Source organism: Pelophylax lessonae (genome assembly GCF_965119305.1).
Source record: "Pelophylax lessonae genome assembly, chromosome: 5".
In the NCBI taxonomy this organism is placed as follows: domain Eukaryota; kingdom Metazoa; phylum Chordata; class Amphibia; order Anura; family Ranidae; genus Pelophylax; species Pelophylax lessonae.
In genome coordinates, this window is record NC_138772.1 from 326,462,051 (window position 1) to 326,484,242 (window position 22,192).

The window sequence follows — 22,192 nt, forward strand, 5'->3', positions numbered from 1 at the left end:
GGAGTGAATATCTTTGCTGTATTATGAATGTTGTTATATGACTGTAGTGCCTCCCCCTGACCCCCAGCTGACATTTTACCTCAGGGTGTTGGTTCTTAAGCATGGTAGGTATTGACGGTTGCAGAAAAGACCGTCGCCAGTCACTTTTAGGATTAACAAAATTGAGTTTATTGCTCAAAACAGAAAAAATGCAGGAGAGAGGGTTAGGGCACAGGACACCCTAGGACAGTAGACAGACAAATCAGCAGACTCCGAAAACAAAACAGCCAGGTAGACAGCAATACAGAGCAAGGGCCATAGGCCTGCACCCAATGTTCTGTACCTAGGGTAGCAACATCTGTCTATTATAGCAACTAAAAACTCACAACTCAATGCTTTCCCAGCCTCTCCACAGTCCCAGATCAAAAAGAGTAACCTCTGTTACTTCATTTCAGAACTCCATCCTTCTCATGCCCCCAGGCAACAAGAGGCTCTCTCTTTAGCAGAGCCTTTCCCATGCCCCCAAGCAACAAACAGATTTTCTCTAGCAGAGCCTCGAGCACATGGCCATCCTTAGACTTCAGGCCTCACCAAACGCAGCTGTTCCTCCAAAGTTCTTGTTCCACCAAGGTCTGGGTGGGAGGACCTAGATCGCCTCATTTCATCATAATATAATCTCCCCCAGCATGCTCAGTGACCTGAAACTCCTTGGCTGAAAGAGATATGCATACTCATAACTCAGTCTCACTGCAGCTCATCATACTAATGCCAAAGGCAACAGTGCCACCTATTGACAAAGGGGAGGAATCACAGCTAAACCAGGCTTAAAAGAAAACCCAAATGATCACAAAGACTACAAATTATCCAGATTAGTTACCACCAAGCACAGCTAAATATACCAGTAGCCCCTTGTTTAAGGCAAGGGTGCTACATGACATATTGGGATATCTGTACCTGCTGTATACTTGTATGTATTTGCCTAACACCAGTGTATTGCTACAGCATTTTGGTTATGTGGTGTGCTTACTCTATATATTTAAAGTGGTTTTAAAGGCAGGAGTTTTTTTATTTTTATCTTAACCACTTAAGCCCCAGCCCTATTTCGGACACTTTTTGTTTACAAGTTAAAATCAGTATTTTTTCCTAGAAAACTACTTCGATTTACTGCTACTACTCTTTATGGAGGGATCGAGGGTCTAAAAGACCCTAGACCCCTCCACTACACTTTCATGTATGCAAAACGCCGAAAACTGCATTTTTGCATACAGCCGTTTTTTAAATCTGCCGCCATTTGCAGCAGAGTAACCCGGAAGTGACGTCATGGACGCCGCCTCCGGGTTACGTCATCAGAGACCCGATCGAAGCCGTTTCTGGTTTTGATCGGGACTCCATCCAGCCGGCGGACGCGCCGGCTGGGTGCTCGGGGCTCCCGGTGGGACGGAAGGCGGAGGGGGGGGGGCGTCCCCTCCCGCTTACCCGGGTAACGATCGAGCGGCTCCCAAGCCGCATCGGTCATTACCGACGGAAAGCCGACCGTCGGCTGTAAACCACGGTATCGGGATGGTGTCTCTAGCTAGAGGCATTATCCCGGTATACTACCGCAAAGTCTGCCGACGTACGTTACTATGCGGTAAGTGTTTAATGCATTCTATACATTAAGATAAAAAAACTTACTGTGTGCAGCAGCTACCCTCGACCTCCCTAATACTTTCCTAAACCCATCTTGATCCAGCGATGTTGCATGAGAGACTCAGCTGTCCGGGATTCTCACTCCTCATTGGCTGAGACACACAGCAGGCGCCATTGGCATTGCAATCAATCAAATTCAGTGAGCCAATGAGGAGAGAGAGGGGACGAGGCCGAACCAAGGCTCTGTGTCTGAATGGACACACGGTGCTGCGGCTGGGCTCAGGTGCCCCCCCTAAGAGGCAGGAGGGAGGGTCTAGGAGCGCCGAAGAGGGACCCGAGAAGAAGAGGATCTGGGCTGGTAAGTATGACATGTTTGTTATTTTTAAATAAAAAAATAAAACAAGACTTTAGTATCACTTTAAAATTACAGCTGAAAACATTTTACTGTTTGTTTATGAACTTGGAATGTATTTACCTATTTTACACTGAACAGTCAGTAGGCCTTAAATAGACTATGCACAGGTCTGCATTTGAATTCTTATTTAAAACATGCAAGCGGGTGGTAATTGGGTATATAGTACGTTACTATGGTAGTACTGGCAATAACATACTAGGTTTCTATGAGCAGGCAGTAGCTGTATTACTTTTATGATCTTGCTTCAAAAAGTCCCCACACTTCCTTGGTGTGTCATTGATAATTTAGTATATATCTAAAAGCCCAGTGAAGCTGAATGACTGAAATATGTCAGGATTTGCTATAAAGCCACAACGACCTGACTGTAACCCTGTTTCCCAGAGGTAATCAGAAGAGGGATTTCTATGACAAAGATGGAAAGTCATAGCGGGGTGAGCACTATTTCATCTAGCCGAAGCAAGTCTGCTGTTGTTTGTAAGGAAAACATGCTATTGACACTGCTGTTACTGCTAAGGATGAAAACAGCAATAAATATTGATTGCATGGCATTCTTTCAAAGCAAGGCTTTGCTTTGCATATATCCTCAGGTAAGCTTAATAATACATAAAGAAGTTACTGTCTTCAAAAAGCCATGTCAGCACGTTTAGCTTTAAAACTATACAATCTTTTTGCAGATTATGCCAAGCATTGCTCCTTCAAACGTATTGCCCACATGGCAGATGATGCCAAACACAGCAGTGATTTCTTTCCTCTCATTAAAACACATTATTCTTCTTCTAAATAACATTTCTTGCAACGATCAAGCAAAAAACATTTTCCAGCTTGTTTTCTTTGTGCTGTTATTTCTCATTTCTTAGAACTGAATTACAGGCAGATTTAAAGGGCACATATTTATATAGCAAAGTATTTGTTAATGCGTCACTAATTGTTTTAAATTTAAATGCAATGGGGTTGATCCACTATAGACAAATAGTCTGTTCACTTTGTAAGGGAAGTTGCATTTTGCCAAAGCTTAGTAAATCGGGTGAAGGTTCACTTTTCAAAAAATACCCAATCACATGCAAGGAAAATACAAAAAACTACTTTTTTGCTTGCACACGATTGGATAATGAAAGTCAGCAGAGCTTCACCTCATTTACTAAGCACAGGGAAGCATTCCCTTTCAAAGTGAACAGTCTATTTGCCTTTAGTAAATTAACCCTATGAGTCTAAGTTCCTTAATTTGATTACCTATCAGCCACTTGTGATCTCCTGTACAGTAGCACTTCATAGGCGTGCGCAGGGGGTGTGCCTGGGCACACCCTAATCACTACGCTGCAGGATGGAGAGTGGGGAAAGGGGCTAGTAAATATGTAATTTACTGGCGCCTTCCTTTTCCAAATGAACATTGTGAACACAACTAGGTTTACTATGCTTCAGTTTGTGAATGGACAGGAAGCCGTTTAGCACAGAGCACTTCCCATTCATTCACTGTCCAATGCAGCTGAGGCTGCACAGAAAGGCATGTGTGGTTGAGCTTTGGGGTGCACACCCTAATACAATAGGCGGCGCACACCTATGTAGCACTTCAAGAGAGGGTGAGACAGGACTGGGAGCCAACTACATGTGCTACATGCAGATGCGTTGACAAGTAACATTGTGATAGGAGGGGAGATTAAAGTGAGCAGAGAGTTGACCTCACCAGTCTGCTGGTGCTATTTCACTATCCATTCAGCAGGTTGTGGGTGGAGAGAAGACACCACGCTATACCTTCTACAAATTTTAACTGTAAAATAGCAAGAGTTGGCATTCATCTGGCTGTGCTTGTGAAATGTCTGTGTTCAATTTCAGGAATGGATAAACAAAAATAGAAATCCTTTGGCAGGTAAAACTGTTCCATTATTTGGATCTTATCTGAGTATTTATATGTTAGTCTAGAATTTAGCTTTAACTCATGCACTACTATATTCTATAGTGTTTGGTTCTGAAAGCCCAAACTTTTTTTTTTTTTTTTTGCAATATTTGATAGGGTAATAATGGTTTATAACCCATGCAGGACATTATAGATGGGCAGATTTGTCCTCTCTATTTCTCTATCACTAGCTCTGAATGAAAGGGAAAATCTAGTTGTCACCCATACAAGATTAGATGGGAAAAATTATGGTAGGACACTTGTTAGGTTGACAATTGCCTAAGAGGTAATTTCCCTTACTTTGGAGAGATTTCAGGAGTCAGGACAGGAAACAAGAGGATATTCCCCCAGTGGGACTTTACAGGGGTCCCAACCATTCTATAGTCCAGTGTTTCTCAACCCTGGTCCTCAGGGCACACTAACAGACCAGGTTTGCAAGAAAATTGAAATACATCCCAGGTGATATCATTTGCTGCTCAGTGATTGCAGTATTCTAGTCTGCATCTCCCCCAGGTAATACTTTAAATCTGGCCTGTTAGTGTGCCCTGAGGACTGTAGTTGAGAAACACTGCTAGTCTGTCCAAAATGTTTTAAAAAACTAGATTTAAATACACTTTATGAGACTGTAGTATTAAATATCTCAGTGAAGCTCTTGGATAATAACCATGACTTTCAGTTACAGTAATTGTTTTTTTTTTTTTTTTTTAGGTAGCTACAGTATTTTTTATTTTTTTCAACTTATGCAATGCAAGGTATAGCAAACAAATATTATATTTTTTTCCTATAAAATGCATGTATAAAGGTATTCTAGTCATTATAGTACTTTTGCAACATGCCAAAAAGAGAAATGGTAATTGACATTCAAAAAATGTAGGTAGCTTAGAAATATATAAATGTTATTTATATATTGCACAAATGTGAACTTATGAGTTCACAAACTGCAAAAAATGTAAAACAATTCAGGTGTGTATAAGTGAAATAAATGAATAAAGTGCTGTGCAAACATGTAATTTGGATAATAAATCCACTTTGTGTATACACACTAATTTAATAGTATCCTTATTTCACTTAAAAATGACTTTCACCACACTTTACAAGTGATGTATCACATATCGGAATATGTATTATATATTATATATACTGTAATATATATTCCGATATATGATACATCGCGTGTAAAGAGTGGTGCGCTGCAGGCACCCAGTGAATGTAAGTGCAATATATATGTTTTTAATAAATAGTGATTTTATAAAACAATACTTGGAACGTTTTTTCCCATACATGTGAGTCACTCAAGTGTGATACGGACCCACTGGGAGCTTTTATGGTGAAGGAGAGAAGCCATCCAGTATCCTTAATTATTATCTGAAGCTCTATTTGACCAAGCTTAGCCACAAGGTCACACACCTTAAGGTGAGATACCCACCTTAAGGGGGGTCACAAATGTGGAGGTGGCACATTGAATTATATTTTTGGAAATTTCAGCAATGGTGATTGGGATCTGTTTCTCAAACATATGATCACGGTTATCAGCTATTCAATCATGGATACTATTGATTCAGCACTTTGTTTCTTATTGAAGGACTTATTTCATTGTGTCATTACTAATTGCATTGGATACTATCAATAGGATCACACATTGTATTTATTGGAAGTCATCTTCATGTGAAATAAAGATACTTTTTATTTTCTGTGTATGCACAAGGCGGATTTATTTATTGTATATTTGCACAGCACTTTATTTATTTATGTTGGATTTGAAAGTCATTTTTAAGTGAAATAAGGATACTATTAAATTAGTGTGTATACACAAAGTGGATTTAGTATCCACATTACATATATGCACAGCACTTTATTTATTTATTCATTTATTTCACTTATACACACCTGAATTGTTTACATTTTTTGCAGTTTGTGAACTCAAAAGTTCACATTTGCATAGCACTTTAATTTATATATTTCTAAGCTACCCACACACTTACATTAAGGGGAGTGATTAGTTCTAGCGGCATACCCTCATTATACCCATAGAAGCTCGCAGATCATTGTGTTATTATTATTCAAAAAATGTACCCGAGCTGCTGTGTTGTGAAACCTTGCTCCCATTTTATCAAGACGTCACAGCAGGTGCAAAATCTGCTCTAAGCTCCAGGAGCCCACAGGATCTTTCGGTGTGTAAAACAACTAGAAAATCACAGCCTTCCTCCCAAGTAGCCCTAACAGTCAATGAAGTTGCAAGACTCTATCACTTACATCCAATTTTAAAGACCTACTCTAGGCAGAAAAAAAAAAAAAAATTATGGGAGGACACACTGCAAGGGTTGTTGAGTCTAGGGCTAGAGGATAAGATCTAATACTTACCTTACTCCTCAATCCTACTGCTCCAGCTGGTATTTGTTAGTATAGCATATAGTATTATGCAGGGTCAATAGTCTTGAATTGTACGTGAGGATCCCAAGGTCCCACCCACAACCCGGAGCATTGTAGAGAAAAGTATAGCGCTAATCTTCAAATATATTTCTGAGTTTTTGCTGAGCCTCTAAATCCTAGGCCCCTGTTTCCATGGCCTGGACTTCTTGACAAGTTTACAACTTAGCTTTTCCACCACCATACTTAGTGTAAAACATCTAAAATGTGTTTTAGCTATAAATTATGGTTTCATTCACTGCTGTTACCCATTTTAATATTTGTGCTGCACCTTTTTTGATGACTGTCCAAAATTAAGCAAAAAAGTTTTGGCTAAAATTACTTATTCAGTAATACATTAAGAAGAATATTGTTATTCTTTCAATGACTACCACAGGCAGTGGTGCACGTGAACTGTGCTTGTGCAACCGACACAAAAATGCTTTCTGTGGCCAAATACTCAGCTTACCTTGTGGTAACAATGCCCCAATTAATAAAAATATAATAAAAATATAATGCAAATGAATTTGAATGCTTACTAGAAGAAGGATCCAGAGTTACTTCAATGGTTTTATTCTTGAATTCTGACTTCAGGACTCCAGTGTAAAATACAACATGTCCAGTTAGATAGGCTGATACTGTATACAGATTGGAGCTTTGATTCTTGAATGTTAAAATGACTTTGAAGTCACTGCCAAATACTGCATTATCTTCCTGAAAGTCTATTGTAGTGTCATGCTCGGTGAGTAGCTGTAGCTCGTCTCGGATTTCCTTTTTGACACCATACATGAGAGCTGCTTCAAGTGCCAGTCTCTCCTCTTCACAGCCTGGTAGAGAAGACAAAAAAATCTATTATAAGATTCACAGATATATAAAAATGAATACAAAAACCATTGCTGAATTGGTTTATTAGTAAAGGAAATATATTATAAAGAGTTTGGTACTAATGAAAGACAGTCATGGCTAAGCATGGCCTTACAAGGCTCTGTTGACTGGAATATGCAGTTGGGTGATTAGTAATACGTAATCAAGAGCTGGGTCAATTTATTTTTGTATTAATTACATACATCTTGCATTATTGCGCTGTTTCTCCAGTGTCCATATGAACATGGGGCAGGAGGTAAGGTGGCTTATATTGTTGAAAGAATAAGCACAGATTTGCTGGTCATTCCTTATGATAGAAAATGTCCTGTGCTGCATGTTGTTTATTCACACAAAATAGTAAAGTGGCTTCTATTTAACAGGTCCTTTTCAGGCACTTTACATAAAACTCACTATCTGCATAAACCTGTAGGCTAGGCCTCCATTTGCACCATGACTTAGAGACGACTGCACAATTAACCACAGATTCAGTTTTGAGTAAATAGCAAGTTCATTGACACTCAAATGGACATAACAAAAGGGCAGCATACCTAAACTGGTCTGCATATTGAGCAAAATGAATGTCAAGGTACATGCAACCCCACCAGTTGCTATGACTGCCATAAGGACTGAACAATACTGTCCCAAAATTCTTCAATCCACAGAGAGAGGGTTAGAAGATTGCCCAATGCAAGCTATGCTCTGACTGGTCTGCTTCTTTCCTGTTCTAGACCATCCCGTGAAACCTCTTCTCTTGCTTCTCTGTTACTCTGAATTGAGTAAGTAACATACAGTATCTATGTTTTTTACTTCCAAAATTGTTAAACCCATCTGTTTGCCAAAACCTCCTTAACTATTAACCTCCAGAAGTTTTTCACCCCTTCACGACCAGGCCATTTTTTATGATATGGTACTGTGTTACTTTAACTGACATTTGCGCGATCATGCGACCCTGTACCCAAATAGCTTCCTTTTGGTAGTATTTTTTCACCCCTGCATTTCTTATTTTTTGCACTATGAACAAAAAAGACCCACAATTTTGAAAAAAAAAAAAGAAAAATATTTCTTACTTTACTTACTGCTTTAAAACATATTCAATAAAAAAAATGTCTTCATAAATTAGGGCTAATATGTATTCTGCTACATATTTTTGGTAAAAAAAAATGCCAATAAGCATATACTGATTGGTTTGCGCAAAAGTTATAGCATCTACAAACGATGGTATATATACTGGAATTATTTTTTTAAGCTAGCAATGGCAGCAATCAGCGAGTTATAGCAGGATTGCGATATTGCGGTGGACACTAACTGACACTTTAGGCACTTTGTGGGAACCAGAGACACTAAAACAGTGATCAGTGCTAAAATATGCATTGTCACTGTACTAATGACACTGGTTGGGAAGGGGGTTAAACATCTAGGGCAATCAAAGGGCTAACTGTGTGCCTAGCTAGTGTTTTACTATACTATGGGTGGTGCTTTTACTATTCCCTGGAATACAAAATCCATCCCTTTCCCCTCTGTAAGAACAGAGGGTGAGATCTGCCTGTAACACTGCTCAATGATCTGCTGGTGCCAGCGGACATCCAATGCCCGCCACCCACTGATCGGCTTCTACTATGAGTAATCACAGGAGAAGCGGTCCACCGGCCGTATATATACGTGATTGTGCGCAGGGGGGCCGCCCTGTAGTAGTAAATCTGCTCTAGGGCGGTCCTTAACTGGTTAAACCCAGTTATGTAGGCCCTGTGACTTTGACCTTTTCATATCTATCGTGATTTTCATTGCTTTATTATATTATTAATTATTATTAACAAGCTTACAGTAACTGAAAGCTTCAATTCAATGATGCTTTCAGTTATGTTTTTACTATCCTGCCTGCAGGCAAGCTGTAGTTAATCATTATAGGATACAAAATATTACATTTACTGAATATTTTCTGCTACAACTTAGCCATCTGGCCTGAAAAATATATGTGCTGATGGATGTTGCCTTGAAGTCAATTTTATATGTATTTCGTGATGTGTTTTACTAAAGGCAAAATCAACCTACCATGCATGTAAATCATGGTCCCGCCAAAGTGTAACAAAAAACAGCAATGCTCTAGTGAAGAATTATAACAGGATTGCATCATACAACAACGCTCAATGGTCCCATTCACCCTTGGTTGGATAGCAGTTATGTTTAAGGGGTCTATTTATAAAAAATTTGCTTTGAGTCTCAACATTTGTGCAAGCATAACAAAATAGCATTAGACATGCACATGATACTCCTGTTTGAGCATCTCCTTTTGGCCTCTTGCACACAATACTACTGTTTGAGCATCTCCTTTTTCCAGACCTTTTTTTTGTATGTATTTGCGAGTATTTACGAGTATTCACGAGTATTTGTGAGTATTCGCAAGTATTTGCGTGCTTTGAGGCTTAAATTACTGACCAAAAATGCAGATTTTTCTATTATGTTCTTACTGAAGAATGCACAGCGATTGTTTACGCGCCTGTGTGCATAGGCACATAACAATTAATGGGCTGTATTTTAGCTCAAAAAGCTGTATTGAGCATTTTCAAGCCGTGAGATGCTCAAACAGGAGTATCGTGTGCAAGAGGCCTAAATGTTTGTAATCGGTGAGTAATAGTTTCCTTGTTGCCTTTTACTGGGCAAATGTAGCATTTCCTAATATTTAATCATAACAAAAAAACCCTAAGAATATTTGACCATGAGAGTTAACATTCACCAATAGAGAAAATAGCTTAACATTATAGGATCACAATATTCGACGAGCAGGGTAAATACTATGAGGGAAACCTCTGCACAGTGTACAATCTATGGAGAGTCTTGTGTGAACAGTTGAACTAGTGGGTAACTTGCCAAGCAAAACTCCAACTGCTGTGTAAAGTGAAACATTAGTAATGGTATTATTACCACTACTAAATGTGATAGCTTCCACCTGGTTGTTCTGACCATCTGACTCTCTTATAGCGGACCTCCACCCAAAAGGGGAAGCTCTGCTTATTTGCCCCCCCCCCCCCGCTGCTACAATTGGCACTTTTGGGGAGGGGGGAAGCGGATACTTGTCAAAACCAGGTACCCACTTCCGGTTGAGATCATCAAAATCCTTGTGTGGCAATCTATGAAATTTTCGGCTCCTCCTCCTATCCCCCCCACCGCCTTCTGGAAGACACACAGGTCCCAGAAGATAGCAGGATCATTCAGAAAGTGCAGACTCGCACATGTTCAGTAGGAAACCGGCTGTGAAGCCGCAAGGCTTCACTTCCTTTTTCACTTAGTGAAGATGCCGTCCCCTACACCCAGGCTTCCTGGACAGGTAAGTGTCCTTATATTAAAAATCAGCAGCTACAGTATTTGTAGCTGCTGACTTTTCAATTTTTTTCCCAGGCTAGAACTTCTCTTTGAACAGTATTTCTCCTGCATTCAAGTGGTATGCATAAAAGTGAGTGGTATGTGTGATCCCTGATATCATACCCTACGATCTTGCTGCCCTCTCAGGACCATGGGTATCCAAACATACTGCAAAACAACAAAAACAAGAGAAGGGCACACCGACCTAGTGCATTACCACTATAAATGTTTATTAAAAGAGTGAAAGAACAGCATACATTATACTCACAAATGCATGATGTATACACGCATGTCAGTAAAAGTGGAACAAGTCACCTCCAAGACTGCTGCAATGCACTGATAATGCAAGGAAACCTGGTAGTGACCGTGTAGGCTTGGCTGATACATTTCAAGGGAGAACCCTCTTCCTCAGAGCCAAAAATGACCCACCACCTCATCTTTAAATGCATTTTGAAGATTCTGAAGCCACATGGAAAAAGGTGTTATGGGTAGATGAGACTAAAATCGTATTATTTGGTGTCAACACCAAACAATAAGTCTGGCGGAAATCCTATACAGCTCACCATGCAAATAACACCATTACTACAGTAAAGCATGGAAATGGTAATATCCTTTTATGGGGGTGTTCCTCTGCAGCAGGGACTGGAACATTTGTCAGGATAGAAGGAAAAATGGATGAGGCAAAATACCATCAAATTCTTGAGGAAAATCTGCTGCCCTCTGCCAGATAGTTGTCAATGGAAAGAGGGTTTACCTTTCAACATGACAATGACCCAAAGCACAGCAAAAATGAGCACACAGTGGTTGAAGGAGAAAAAGATGAATGTCCTTGCATGGCCTAGTCAGAGCCCAGCCTTAAGCCCTTTTGAAAATCTGTGGAATGACTTGAAGACTGCAGTCCACAAAGGTCGCCATCAAATTTATCTGAACTTGAGCAATTCTGCAAAGAAGAGTGGGCAAATATTGCAATATCTAGATGTGCAAAGTTAGTAGAGACATATCCCAACAGACTAAAGGCTGTAATTAAAGCAAAAGGTGGTTCAAAAAAATACTGACATAAGGGGGTGATCCTTTTTGCAACTCAATGAATCTGTTTTTGATTTTTGATTTATTTTTTTTACATGTTGGTGTTATATTTTTAACTTAGATATCATAATTTGCACTAGTTAATACAACTGGATAATAAACAAATAAAAAAAAAAAAGCAGGTCTGTCTTCATAGCAGGCTGCAAAGCAACAAAATGTGATTATTTTAACCACTTCGTGACCACCCGCTGCCTTTTTACTGCGGCAGGGTGGCTCTCCTGGGCAAACCGACGTAGACCTACGTCGGTCACGCATGGGAAGGTAGGGGCCCCACTCGGCAGCGGGGAAGCTGATGCAAGGGTCAGGCGGCTCCTATTGCTGCCTGACACCCGTGATCGCACCCCGCTGAGAGAGAAGGACGGTCGGCTGTTGTAAACACAGCTGACCGTTCTTCTCCCTGAAATGATCACAGAACTCATGTGATCCTTCTATATACTGTAGGATCACATGTCTCTATGGTAATTTCACAAGCCCACCCACAGTTAGAATCACTCTTCAAGGCTCACATTTAACCCATTGATCACCCATAGGATTAACCTCTTCCCTGCCAGTGGCATTATTACAGTAACAGTGCATATTTTTAAAACTGATTTCTCTAGTAATGTCACTGGTACCCCCAAAAGTGTCAAAAATGTCAGTTAGGGGTCCGCCGCAATGTCTCAGTCCCGCAAAAAATATTGCGATTTTTTTTACCAAAAAGATGTAGCAGAAAACAAATTGGCCTAAAATGTTAAAAACATTTTGATTTTTATATTTTTTTTTTGCGAATGTCCTATAGCAAAATGTGAAAAATTGTTTTTTTTTTTTTTTCAAAATTGTTGCTCTTTTTTTGTATATAGCGCAAAAAAATAAAAATCGCACAGGTGACCAAATACCACCAAAAGAAAGCTCTATTTGTGGGAAAAAAAGGACATCAATTTTATTTGGGTACAGCGTTGCCCGACCGCGCAATTAGGGCCTGGTCATTAAGGGGGCAAATCCTTCCAGTCTGAAAGTGGTTAAGGGGGGGGGGGTGGTTTGTGATTATTTTCTATACCCACTGTAAAATCTATTATTAAATGGGAATTGTACTGTATAGTACATAAAACAGAATCTAATACATATTAAACTGATACAGATGCTGCCTGCTGCCTAATTACAAATGATATATAGAAAGACATTTTTAAAGCACTAACATCTTGATAAGATTCTTCAAAGAGTGACTTTTTCATAGTATATATATATATATATATATATATATATATATATATATATATATATATATATGGTATATCTAAAAGACAATAAAGGACTATAGATTCCCTCTAACTTTCATTGTATTTTTTTTTTTCCAATACAGTGTCATTTTTCTTAAAACACTATCTATGACATAGAAACTTTGAATATTGAGTATATTTTAGCCACTAGCCAGTTACAATAATAATATACACTACATGGCTTTGTGTTTCTTATGAACTAGGACTGTCTGTGACAGTTTCTCCTTTCTTGTTCGATGTCATTGCTCTACTCTTCTGTTAACTGCTTGGTTTTCTTTCTACAACCTTTCCTTGCATGCATCCTCTTGGGATCCAGTAACTAAGCAACCGCACAGTACTCACACTACAAATCTCCCAGGGATTGCATGGCAAATAGACCTCCCATTAAATATTGAAAAACCTTAATGGTGATCACTGACATGCTTTCTTTTAGTGGACTTTTTTCCAATTTCCTTTCCCTTTTACTTTCATTCCAAAACTGCTATTAATGTTAAAATATTTACTGAACTGTCTGCTTGCAGATGCAAGCAACTAGAAGACATAATCATAGTAATATTTCCAGTCTTGCCACTGCAAATTATTTTTAATCACAAACATACAGCTATGGCGTGACATGGTTGTACCATGGGTTTTTTAAGGCTTTGTTCTTTTATCTAAAATAATAGCTTCCTTTCCTCAGATATCCTATTAGATTTATATATTATAAAGGGAAGGTTCCATACACATATATTTTTGGAGTTGAAAAATAAAACAGCTATTTAGAGCTGAATAAAGTGTTGCATGCTATAATTAATAAAAATCTTAATAATTATCCATATTTGTTTTATAGTATATTACATTCATTCATTAGGAAACCACATTCTATCACTTGTTTGGGTCCATCAACAGGTCACAGATTTAGGAAGCAGATGTACAGACTTCATGAGGGCGGCCTGAGGGTCCGACGTCCTCTAGTGGGCCCTGTGCTCACTGCCTGGCACCGTGCAGCTCGATTGGAATTTGTCATTGAACTCCAGAATTGGCAGGTCTGCCACTGGTGCCCTGTGCTTTTCACAGATGAGAGCAGGGTCACAATGAGCACATGTGACAGGCGTGAAAGGGTCTGGAGAAGCCAAGGAGAACGTTATACTGCCTGAAACATCATTCACAATGACCGGTTTGGTGGTGGGTCAGTGATGGTCTTGGGAAGCATATCCATGGAGGGACACACAGACCTCTACAGGCTAGACAATGGCACCCTGACTGCCATTAGGTATCGGGATTAAATCCTTGGACCCATTGTCACACCCTATGCTGGTGCAGTATGTCCTGGGTTCTTCCTGGTGCATGACTATGCCCAGCCTCATGTGGAGAGTTTGCAGCCAGTGCCTGGTGGTTGAAGGAATTGATACCATTGAATGGCCCCCACGCTTGCCTGACCTAAATCCAAAAGAACACCTTTGGGACACCATGTTTTGGTCCATCCAACGCCACCAGGTTGCACCTCAGTCTGTTCAGGAGCTTAGTGATGCCCTGGTCCAGATCTGGGAGGAGTTCTGATTAGTGTTGAGCGTGTTTTGTATGTAATGGCGTGCTTTTAATGGCGGGCTTTCAACAGCCAATCAACGAGCGTTTCATTGGTGTGCCTTAAGCCATCCCAGCCATGCCTACTAATGTATTAGTAGCTGTGATTGGCCATCTGAAGCATGTGACCATGTCTTTATAAGTTCGAGAGCCCCAGCGCGCTGCGTCATTCTGCTGTAGATTAGGGAGAGAGCACACATCATACGTGCTGGCTGCTGATTAGGGACAGACAGTGATTCTGTGAAAAATTGTGTCCGAAAAGAATGCAGGGACAGGTCGGAGTGCAGGCAGGGAGAGTTATTAGAGCATTTTAGGGTGAGGCTGGAGATTAGGCAGGGTCAGTCTTCTACATCGATTTTGCTGTGTGGGGGTTGGTGCAGTGAACGATCTCATTGAGCATATTAGGGACAGGCTGGAGATTAGGCAAGGTCAGTCTTCTACATCAATTTTGCCGTGTGGGGGGTGGTGCAGTGAACAATCTTATCGAGCATATTAGGGCCAGGCTGGAGAGATTAGGCAGGGACAGTATACATCGATTTTGCTGTGTGGGTGGTGGTGCAGTGAACAATCTTTTTGCCCTCACTTGAGCCCACTGAGGAGGAGGAGGAGGGAGAAAAAAATCTATTTTTATCAGTCAGTTATGTGCAGCGTTCATCTTAGATCTATTTTACTACAAGTTAAAAGGGGATTTTTTCCCCCCCTTCATAGCCTTTTTGCTCCAGTGCTGACTGTGATAAGACACTGCTGTGTTCACATGTGCTATTGAGTGATTTTCAATTTTATACACTTTCTTCTATTCCACTATTCAATAAACACCCTTTTGGGTTAAAAAAATTAAATTGTGGCATAGTCTGTACTAATCTATTTAAAAATTACAAACTTAAAGGGGAATTTTCTTTTTTTTCCCTTCATAGCCTGCTGCAGAGCTGAATGACATAAGACACTGCTGTGTTCACATGTTCTATTGAAAAATCACCAATTTTATATCATATTTTCTATTCCGCTATTCAATCTACACCCTTTGGGGTAAAAAGAATTTAATTGCGGCATAGTCAGTATCGGTACGTGTGAGATACACCTTTCCAATTTTTGGGGCGCATCTTACACCTCCGAGGATTGCAGGGTGCTTCAGTTTGCCTCCTGCCTGTTCCGAACTCCTCCTACTCCTCATCCTGCCTTTAGGGTACAAAAAATAGTAATCGGGGCCTAGTCTGGGTCTGTACGTGTGAGATAGATACACCTTTTGATATCATATTTTCTATTCCGCTATTCAATCTATACCCTTGGGGTAAAAAGAATTAAATTGCGGCATAGTCTGTATCGGTACGTGTGAGATACACCTTTCCAATTTTTGGGGCTCATCTTACACCGCCGAGGATTGCAGGGTGTTTCAGTTTGCCTCCTGCCTGTTCCGAACTCCTCCTACTTCTCATCCTGCCTTTGGGGTACAAAAAATTGTAATCAGGGCCTAGTCTGGGTCTGTACGTGTGAGATAGATACACCTTTTGATATCATATTTTCTATTCCGCTATTCAATCTACACCCTTGGGGTAAAAAGAATTAAATTGCGGCATAGTCTCTATCGGTACGTGTGAGATACACCTTTCCAATTTTTGGGGCGCATCTTACACCGCCGAGGATTGCAGGGTGTTTCAGTTTGCCTCCTGCCTGTTCCGAACTCCTCCTACTCCTTATCCTGCCTTTGGGGTACAAAAAATAGTAATTGGGGCCTAGTCTGCGTCTGTACGTGTGAGATAGATACACCTTTTGATATCATATTTTCTATTCCGCTATTCAATCTACACCCTTGGGGTAAAAAGAATTAAATTGGGGCATAGCCTGTATCGGTACGTGTGAGATACACCTTCCAATCTTTTGGGGCGCATCTTCCACCGCCGAGGATTGCAGGGTGCTTCATTTTGCCTCCTGTTCCGAACTCCTCCTACTCCTCATCCTCATCCTGCCTTTAGGGTACAAAAAATTGTAATCGGGGCCTAGTCTGTGTTTGTACGTGTGAGATACACCGTTTTATAAAAATTCTTCTATTCCGCTATTCAATATACACCCTTTTTGAGTGTAAAAAATTAAATTACGGCATAGTCTGTATTGGTACATGTGAGATACACCTTTTTAAATTTGTTTGGCGTATCTCTGAGTGCAGCGATGCCAAACCACTTATTTCTCAAGATGAGTACATAGAAGAACCATCGCTGCACGTCTCCGATGATGACGAAACGCAGGTGCCAACTGCTGCGGCACTCAGAATTGTGGAGACCGACAAGGAGGGCAGGGGTGAAGAGTGGGTGGAAGATGATGTGGAGGACGATGAGGTCCTCAACCCCACATGGAATGAAGGTCATGCAGGTGACCTGAGTAGTTTGGAGGAAGAGGCGGTGGTCGCACAGAGCCACCAGCATAGCAGAAGAGGGAGCAGGGTGCAGAAGCGGAGCGGCCGTGCCCTAGACACTACGCCTGCTACTGCCCAACGCAGCAAGGGACCGAGCGCACCAAAGCCAGCTCAAAGGAGTTCTCTAGCGTGGAAGTTCTTCAGAAAATGTGCTGATGACAGGACACGAGTGGTTTGCACCCTGTGCAATCAGAGCCTGAAGCGAGGCATAAACCTTCTCAACCTGAGCACAACCTGCATGATCAGGCATCTAAGTGCAAAGCACGAGCTGCAGTGGAGTAGACACCTTCAAAACCAAGAAAGGTCTCTGGCTCCTCCTGCTTCCTCTTCTGCTGCAGTCTCGGCCTCTTCATCCACCTCTGTAGTGATACCGGCACCTGCCACCCCGCAAACAGACGATCTGTCAGCAACACCACCACCTGGGTCACCAACCATCTCCACAATGTCCCGTGGAAGCGTTCAGCTTTCCATCTTCCAAACACTTCAGAGGAAGAGGAAGTACCCCCCTACCCACCCGCGATCCCTGGCCCTGAATGCCAGCATTTCAAAATTCTTGGCCTTTGAAATGCTGTCATCCCGTCTGGTGGAGACGCACAGTTTTAAAAGCCTTATGTCGGTGGCTGTCCCACAGTACGTCATGCCCAGCCGCCACTACTTTTCCAGGTAAGCCATCCCTTCCCTGCACAACCAAGTGGGGGAAAAATCAGGTGTGCACTGTGCAACGCCATCTGTGCCAAGGTCCACCTAACTACCGATACGTGGACCAGTAAGCACGGTCAGGGGCGTTATATCTCCCTAACGGCACACTGGGTAAATGCAGTGGCGGATGGGCCTGAGGCGGATAGCAATTTGGCGCATGTCCTTCCACCACCGAGAATTGCAGGGCGCTTCAGTTTGCCTCCTGTTCCTAACTCCTCCTACTCCGCTTCCTCATCCTCTACCTCCTCCTCATCCGGTCAGCGTAACACCTTCACCACCAACTTCAGCACAGCCAGGGGTAAACGACAGCAGGCAGTTTTAAAACTTGCCTGTTTGGGGGAAAAACTACACACCGCGCAGGAGTTGTTGAGTAGTATGGAACAGCAGACAAATGAGTGGTTGCTGCCAGCGAGCCTCAAGCCCGGCCTGGTGGTGTGCGATAACGGGCAAAATCTCATAGCAGCTCTGGGCCTAGCCGGTTTGACGCACATCCCTTGCCTGGCGCATGTGCTGAATTTGGTGGTGCAGAGGTTCCTTAAAAATTACCCCGATATGTCAGAGCTGCTGCAGAAAGTGCAGGCCCGTCTGTGCGCACTTTCGGCGTTCTCACCCTGCTGCTGCTCGCCTGTCAGCGCTGCAGCGTAACTTCGGCCTTCCCGCTCACCGCCTCATATGTGACGTGCCTACAAGGTGGAACTCCACCTTGCACATGCTGGAAAGACTGTGCGAGCAGCAGCAGGCCATAGTGGAGTTTCAGCTGCAGCACTCACGCGTGAGTCGCTCTGCAGAACAGCACCACTTCACCACCAATAACTGGGCCTCCATGCGAGACCTGTGTGCCTTGTTGCGCTGTTTTGAGTACTCCACCAACATGGCCAGTGCCGATGACGCCGTTGTCAGCTTAACTATCCCACTTCTATGCCTCCTTCAAAAAACGATTCGGGCAATGATGGAAGAGGATGTGGCACAGGATGAGGAGGAGGATGAAGTGGTAACATTTCCAAGGCTTTCAGGGCAGTCATTTGCAAGTGACTCTGAGGGTGGGTTCCTGCACCCACAAATGCCAGGGACACAATTGTCCAGCAGGGGCAAAGTTCTGGAGGATGAGTAGGATGAGGAGGATGAGGAGGAGGAGATGGAGGAGGAGATGGAACCATGTTCACAGCAGGGTGGCACCCAGGCCAGCTCATGTCCATCACTGGTGCGTGGCTGGGGGGATACAGAGGACACAGACGATACACCTCCCACAGAGGACAGCCTTTCGTTGCCTCTGGGCAGCCTGGTACACATGAGCGATTACATGCTGCAGTGTCTCCACAACGACCGCTGAGTTGCCCACATTCTAACTTGTGCTGATTACTGGGTGGCCACGCTGCTGGATCCCCGTTACAAGGACAATGTTCCGTCCTTAATTCACTCACTGGAGCGCGATTGCAAGATGCGCGAGTACAAGCGCACGCTGGTAGACGCGATGCTTCTGACATTCCCACCTGACAGCGGGGCCACAGTGGAAGCACAAGGCCAAGGCAGAGGAGGAAGAGGTTGCCAACGCAACCAGGGCACCGCCAGCACCTCAGAAGGCAGGGTTAGCATGGCCGAAATGTGGAAAAGCTTTGTCAGCACGCCACAACAAACAGCAGCACCAGCAGCTCATATGGAACATCTTAGCAGGAGGCAGCATTTCACCAACATGGTGGAGCAGTATGTGTGCACACACCTACATGTAGTGAATGACGGGTCTGCCCCCTTCAACTTCTGGGTCTCCAAATTGGGCACATGGCCTGAGCTTGCCCTTTACGCCTTGGAGGTGCTGGCGTGCCCTGCAGCCAGTGTATTTTCTGAACGTGTATTTAGCACGGCTGGGGGCGTTATCACAGACAAGCGCAGCCGCCTGTCCAGAGACAATGTGGACAAGCTCACATTCATTAAAATGAACCAGGCATGGATCCCACAGGACTTTTCCGTACCTTGTGCAGAATAGAGATGGATACCGACCTTACCCAGCCATTGTTCTATTTTTGATCTTTCTCACTCTTTTGGGGTGTACCCTCATTTAAAATGACTGAAAAAAAGCAGTGTTGGCTACCTCGTCCTCCTCCACCGCCGCTTCCACCTACACCGCTACATCCACCACCACCTCAACCTCCCTCCCACTCCATATGGGCCTCGTCCTTCACAGATGAAGAAAATTGTTTTATTTTTCTGTTTTTTTTGTTGTTTTAAGTTATTTCCCTATCCACATTTGTTTGCAGAGCACTTGCCATGCTCGTAACTACGTTTTGCTGCCATTTGCAGCACTCTAGCCCTTTCCATTGGTGTTTTAGAGCCATTTTAGTGCCTGAAAGTTCGGGTCCCCATTGACTTCAATGGGGTTCAGTGTCCGGGTAAAGTTCGGAAAAAGTCCGGGACACGGACCCAGTCTTTTTTTCAAGTTCGGCCGAACCCGCCGAACACGGACATCCAGGTGTCCGCTCAACTCTAGTTCTGATGTGTTGTCAAAGTGTTCCTATATTTTTTTTGAGCAGTGTAGTTCAGATTTTTATCTTGTAGTAGTTCTATGATTAGAAATACATAGCGAGCTCTGCAAACACTCTTTCTGGAATGAAAATGAATACAAATGTTTTACTATTAATGTTTTTCAGAGAGAATACTGCCTCTGAATTTCACAAGTTCAGGGCACAGCTGAATTCTAAGTACTGGGTCATGTATACACTGGTGAGGAGGGGGACTAGGGTTCAAATTACCATCATCTTCTACTTCAGAGGAGATCATCTGACCTTTTGCAAGGAGACCTTTTCCTTCTCAACCTCCCATTGTCTTAGTAGTCAGGTAACTGTGTTTGCTATGCTTAAGTTTGTGAATGAATAGGAAGCTTCTGTACAAAGATTCATTTATCTGCAGGACAAGAGAATTCTATGACCTAAGACACTTTATCTGACTCAGAAAAGAGACATCAGGGGTCTGCTTAGACCCCTGATGTTTCTCCAAAAGTTCTCAAAAAAGTAAACAATATTAAAAATAACATATTAAAAAAAAAAAAGACAAAACATGGGAAACACAGGTCTCATTCACACAGGGCATACTAAAGTGTATGCCCATCCAAGGTCATGTTTACCCCCACAGGGATGCACAGGTGTTCTGTGCATCCTCATGCAGGCAGTCCTATTGATGTCAATGGTGTGACGGCATTGTTTGTGCTGATAGTTCCTACGCTGTGCTGGAGCCGGCGCCGAAGCCAGCGGTGGTTATATGTATTCATTGTGCCATTCATTAGGATGTTCTGTAAGTAGATTGTATTAGTAATTTTAAAATACACAACAGTGGTATTTTACATTTGGACGCTTGTTTATTCCCTTGCTGGGTTTTAACTGTGGAATGTGAGAGGGAGATTACAGCCTTATCGAAGGTGCTGCAAGTGACCCTATGAATAAGGATCCATTTCTATTGTCCATAATCCAAGCAGCTTCATGCTTTGGTAGACCTCCTATAACCTAGGGTGTCAGGCTTTGGTAAGATGCTATGTGTGCAGAGGTGGAGGGTTCACAGAGTATACAAGATTGAATACATTTTCATGAAGGATGGACACTATGTTGCTTTGACTTTTTCTGTATGGTTTATTTATATTTAATGCTTTCAAAATTTCTCATGAGGTCTTTTTGTGATTCTTGTTTTTGCATTTGTACTTATTAGGATTTTATTTGAGATTTTAACACAGCGCAACAGCATTTGATATATGTATACACTGCATTTGTATTTTTATGCTTCTGAATGCAGCTGTTAATGGATTATCACTGCTATTTATGCATGGTTCAATTTTGAGGAGCTTAGTTTAATTTAGCACTGAGCGCAGGTTTTTCTTTTCACATGTATGCAGTGGAGCTATATTTCAATGCTAGGCACATTTAGTTCTGGATCTCTGTAATGTTTAACTTTGTGTTTGATTGTTCTGGTCTATTCTGTGTTTCAGAGGCTGCAGGATTAATGCTTCCCCCTGTTTGTCCAGAAATGTTCTGGAAGATAGTAGGTGGGGAGAGTATAATCAGCAGCTTAATATGTATGCACCCCTGGCCAATCCCTGGGGAGAGGTTCCCAGATAGTGGCAGGGAGTGTTTATAAATACTCTGAGACCATTAACAGAGGGATCTTTTTCCCTGAGGAGAAGATCATAGCCCAGGGGGGGGCTGTTTGCCCCATAGGCACTTTGGTCTCTGCAGCTTATATATGTATTTGCAAATGTGTGCAAACTAAACCCCTGTTTTTAACGTGAACTGTTAGACAGGATAATTTGGTTTGTTGCAGGCTGGCTGGCAGAGATGTATAGTAACGAAGTAGAACTACTTAAGTACTGTACTTAAGTACCGAAATGCGGTATCTGTACTTTCCTAGAGTATAATTTTTTTCTCCTACTTCTACTTTTACTTCACTACATTTTTTCGATGATTTCGATACTTCTACTCAAGTATTTTTTTTTTTTTGTGCTGCATAGTTACTCGTTACTTTTAAAAAAATTACCACTGCCAGAACAGTAGATGGCAGGTTGCATAAAGCTCAAAAAAATGTGTATAATGTCATTTGTAAATCAGCGCATACGAAAATAAAGGCTGTGTATAATAAAAACTGCTATACCAAATCTTTCCAAT

General features: G+C 42.1%; 1 protein-coding gene across 1 annotated transcript in view; it reads right to left on the reverse strand.

Annotated features, from left to right (window-relative positions):
- F13A1 (coagulation factor XIII A chain) overlaps positions 1-22,192 on the reverse strand; it is a 202,710-nt gene that overhangs the window by 23,642 nt on the left and 156,876 nt on the right. The window contains exon 12 of the mRNA XM_082259899.1: positions 6,860-7,147. Within this exon, the coding sequence (XP_082116025.1) occupies positions 6,860-7,147 (288 nt within the window). The remainder of the gene's footprint in view (positions 1-6,859; positions 7,148-22,192) is intronic.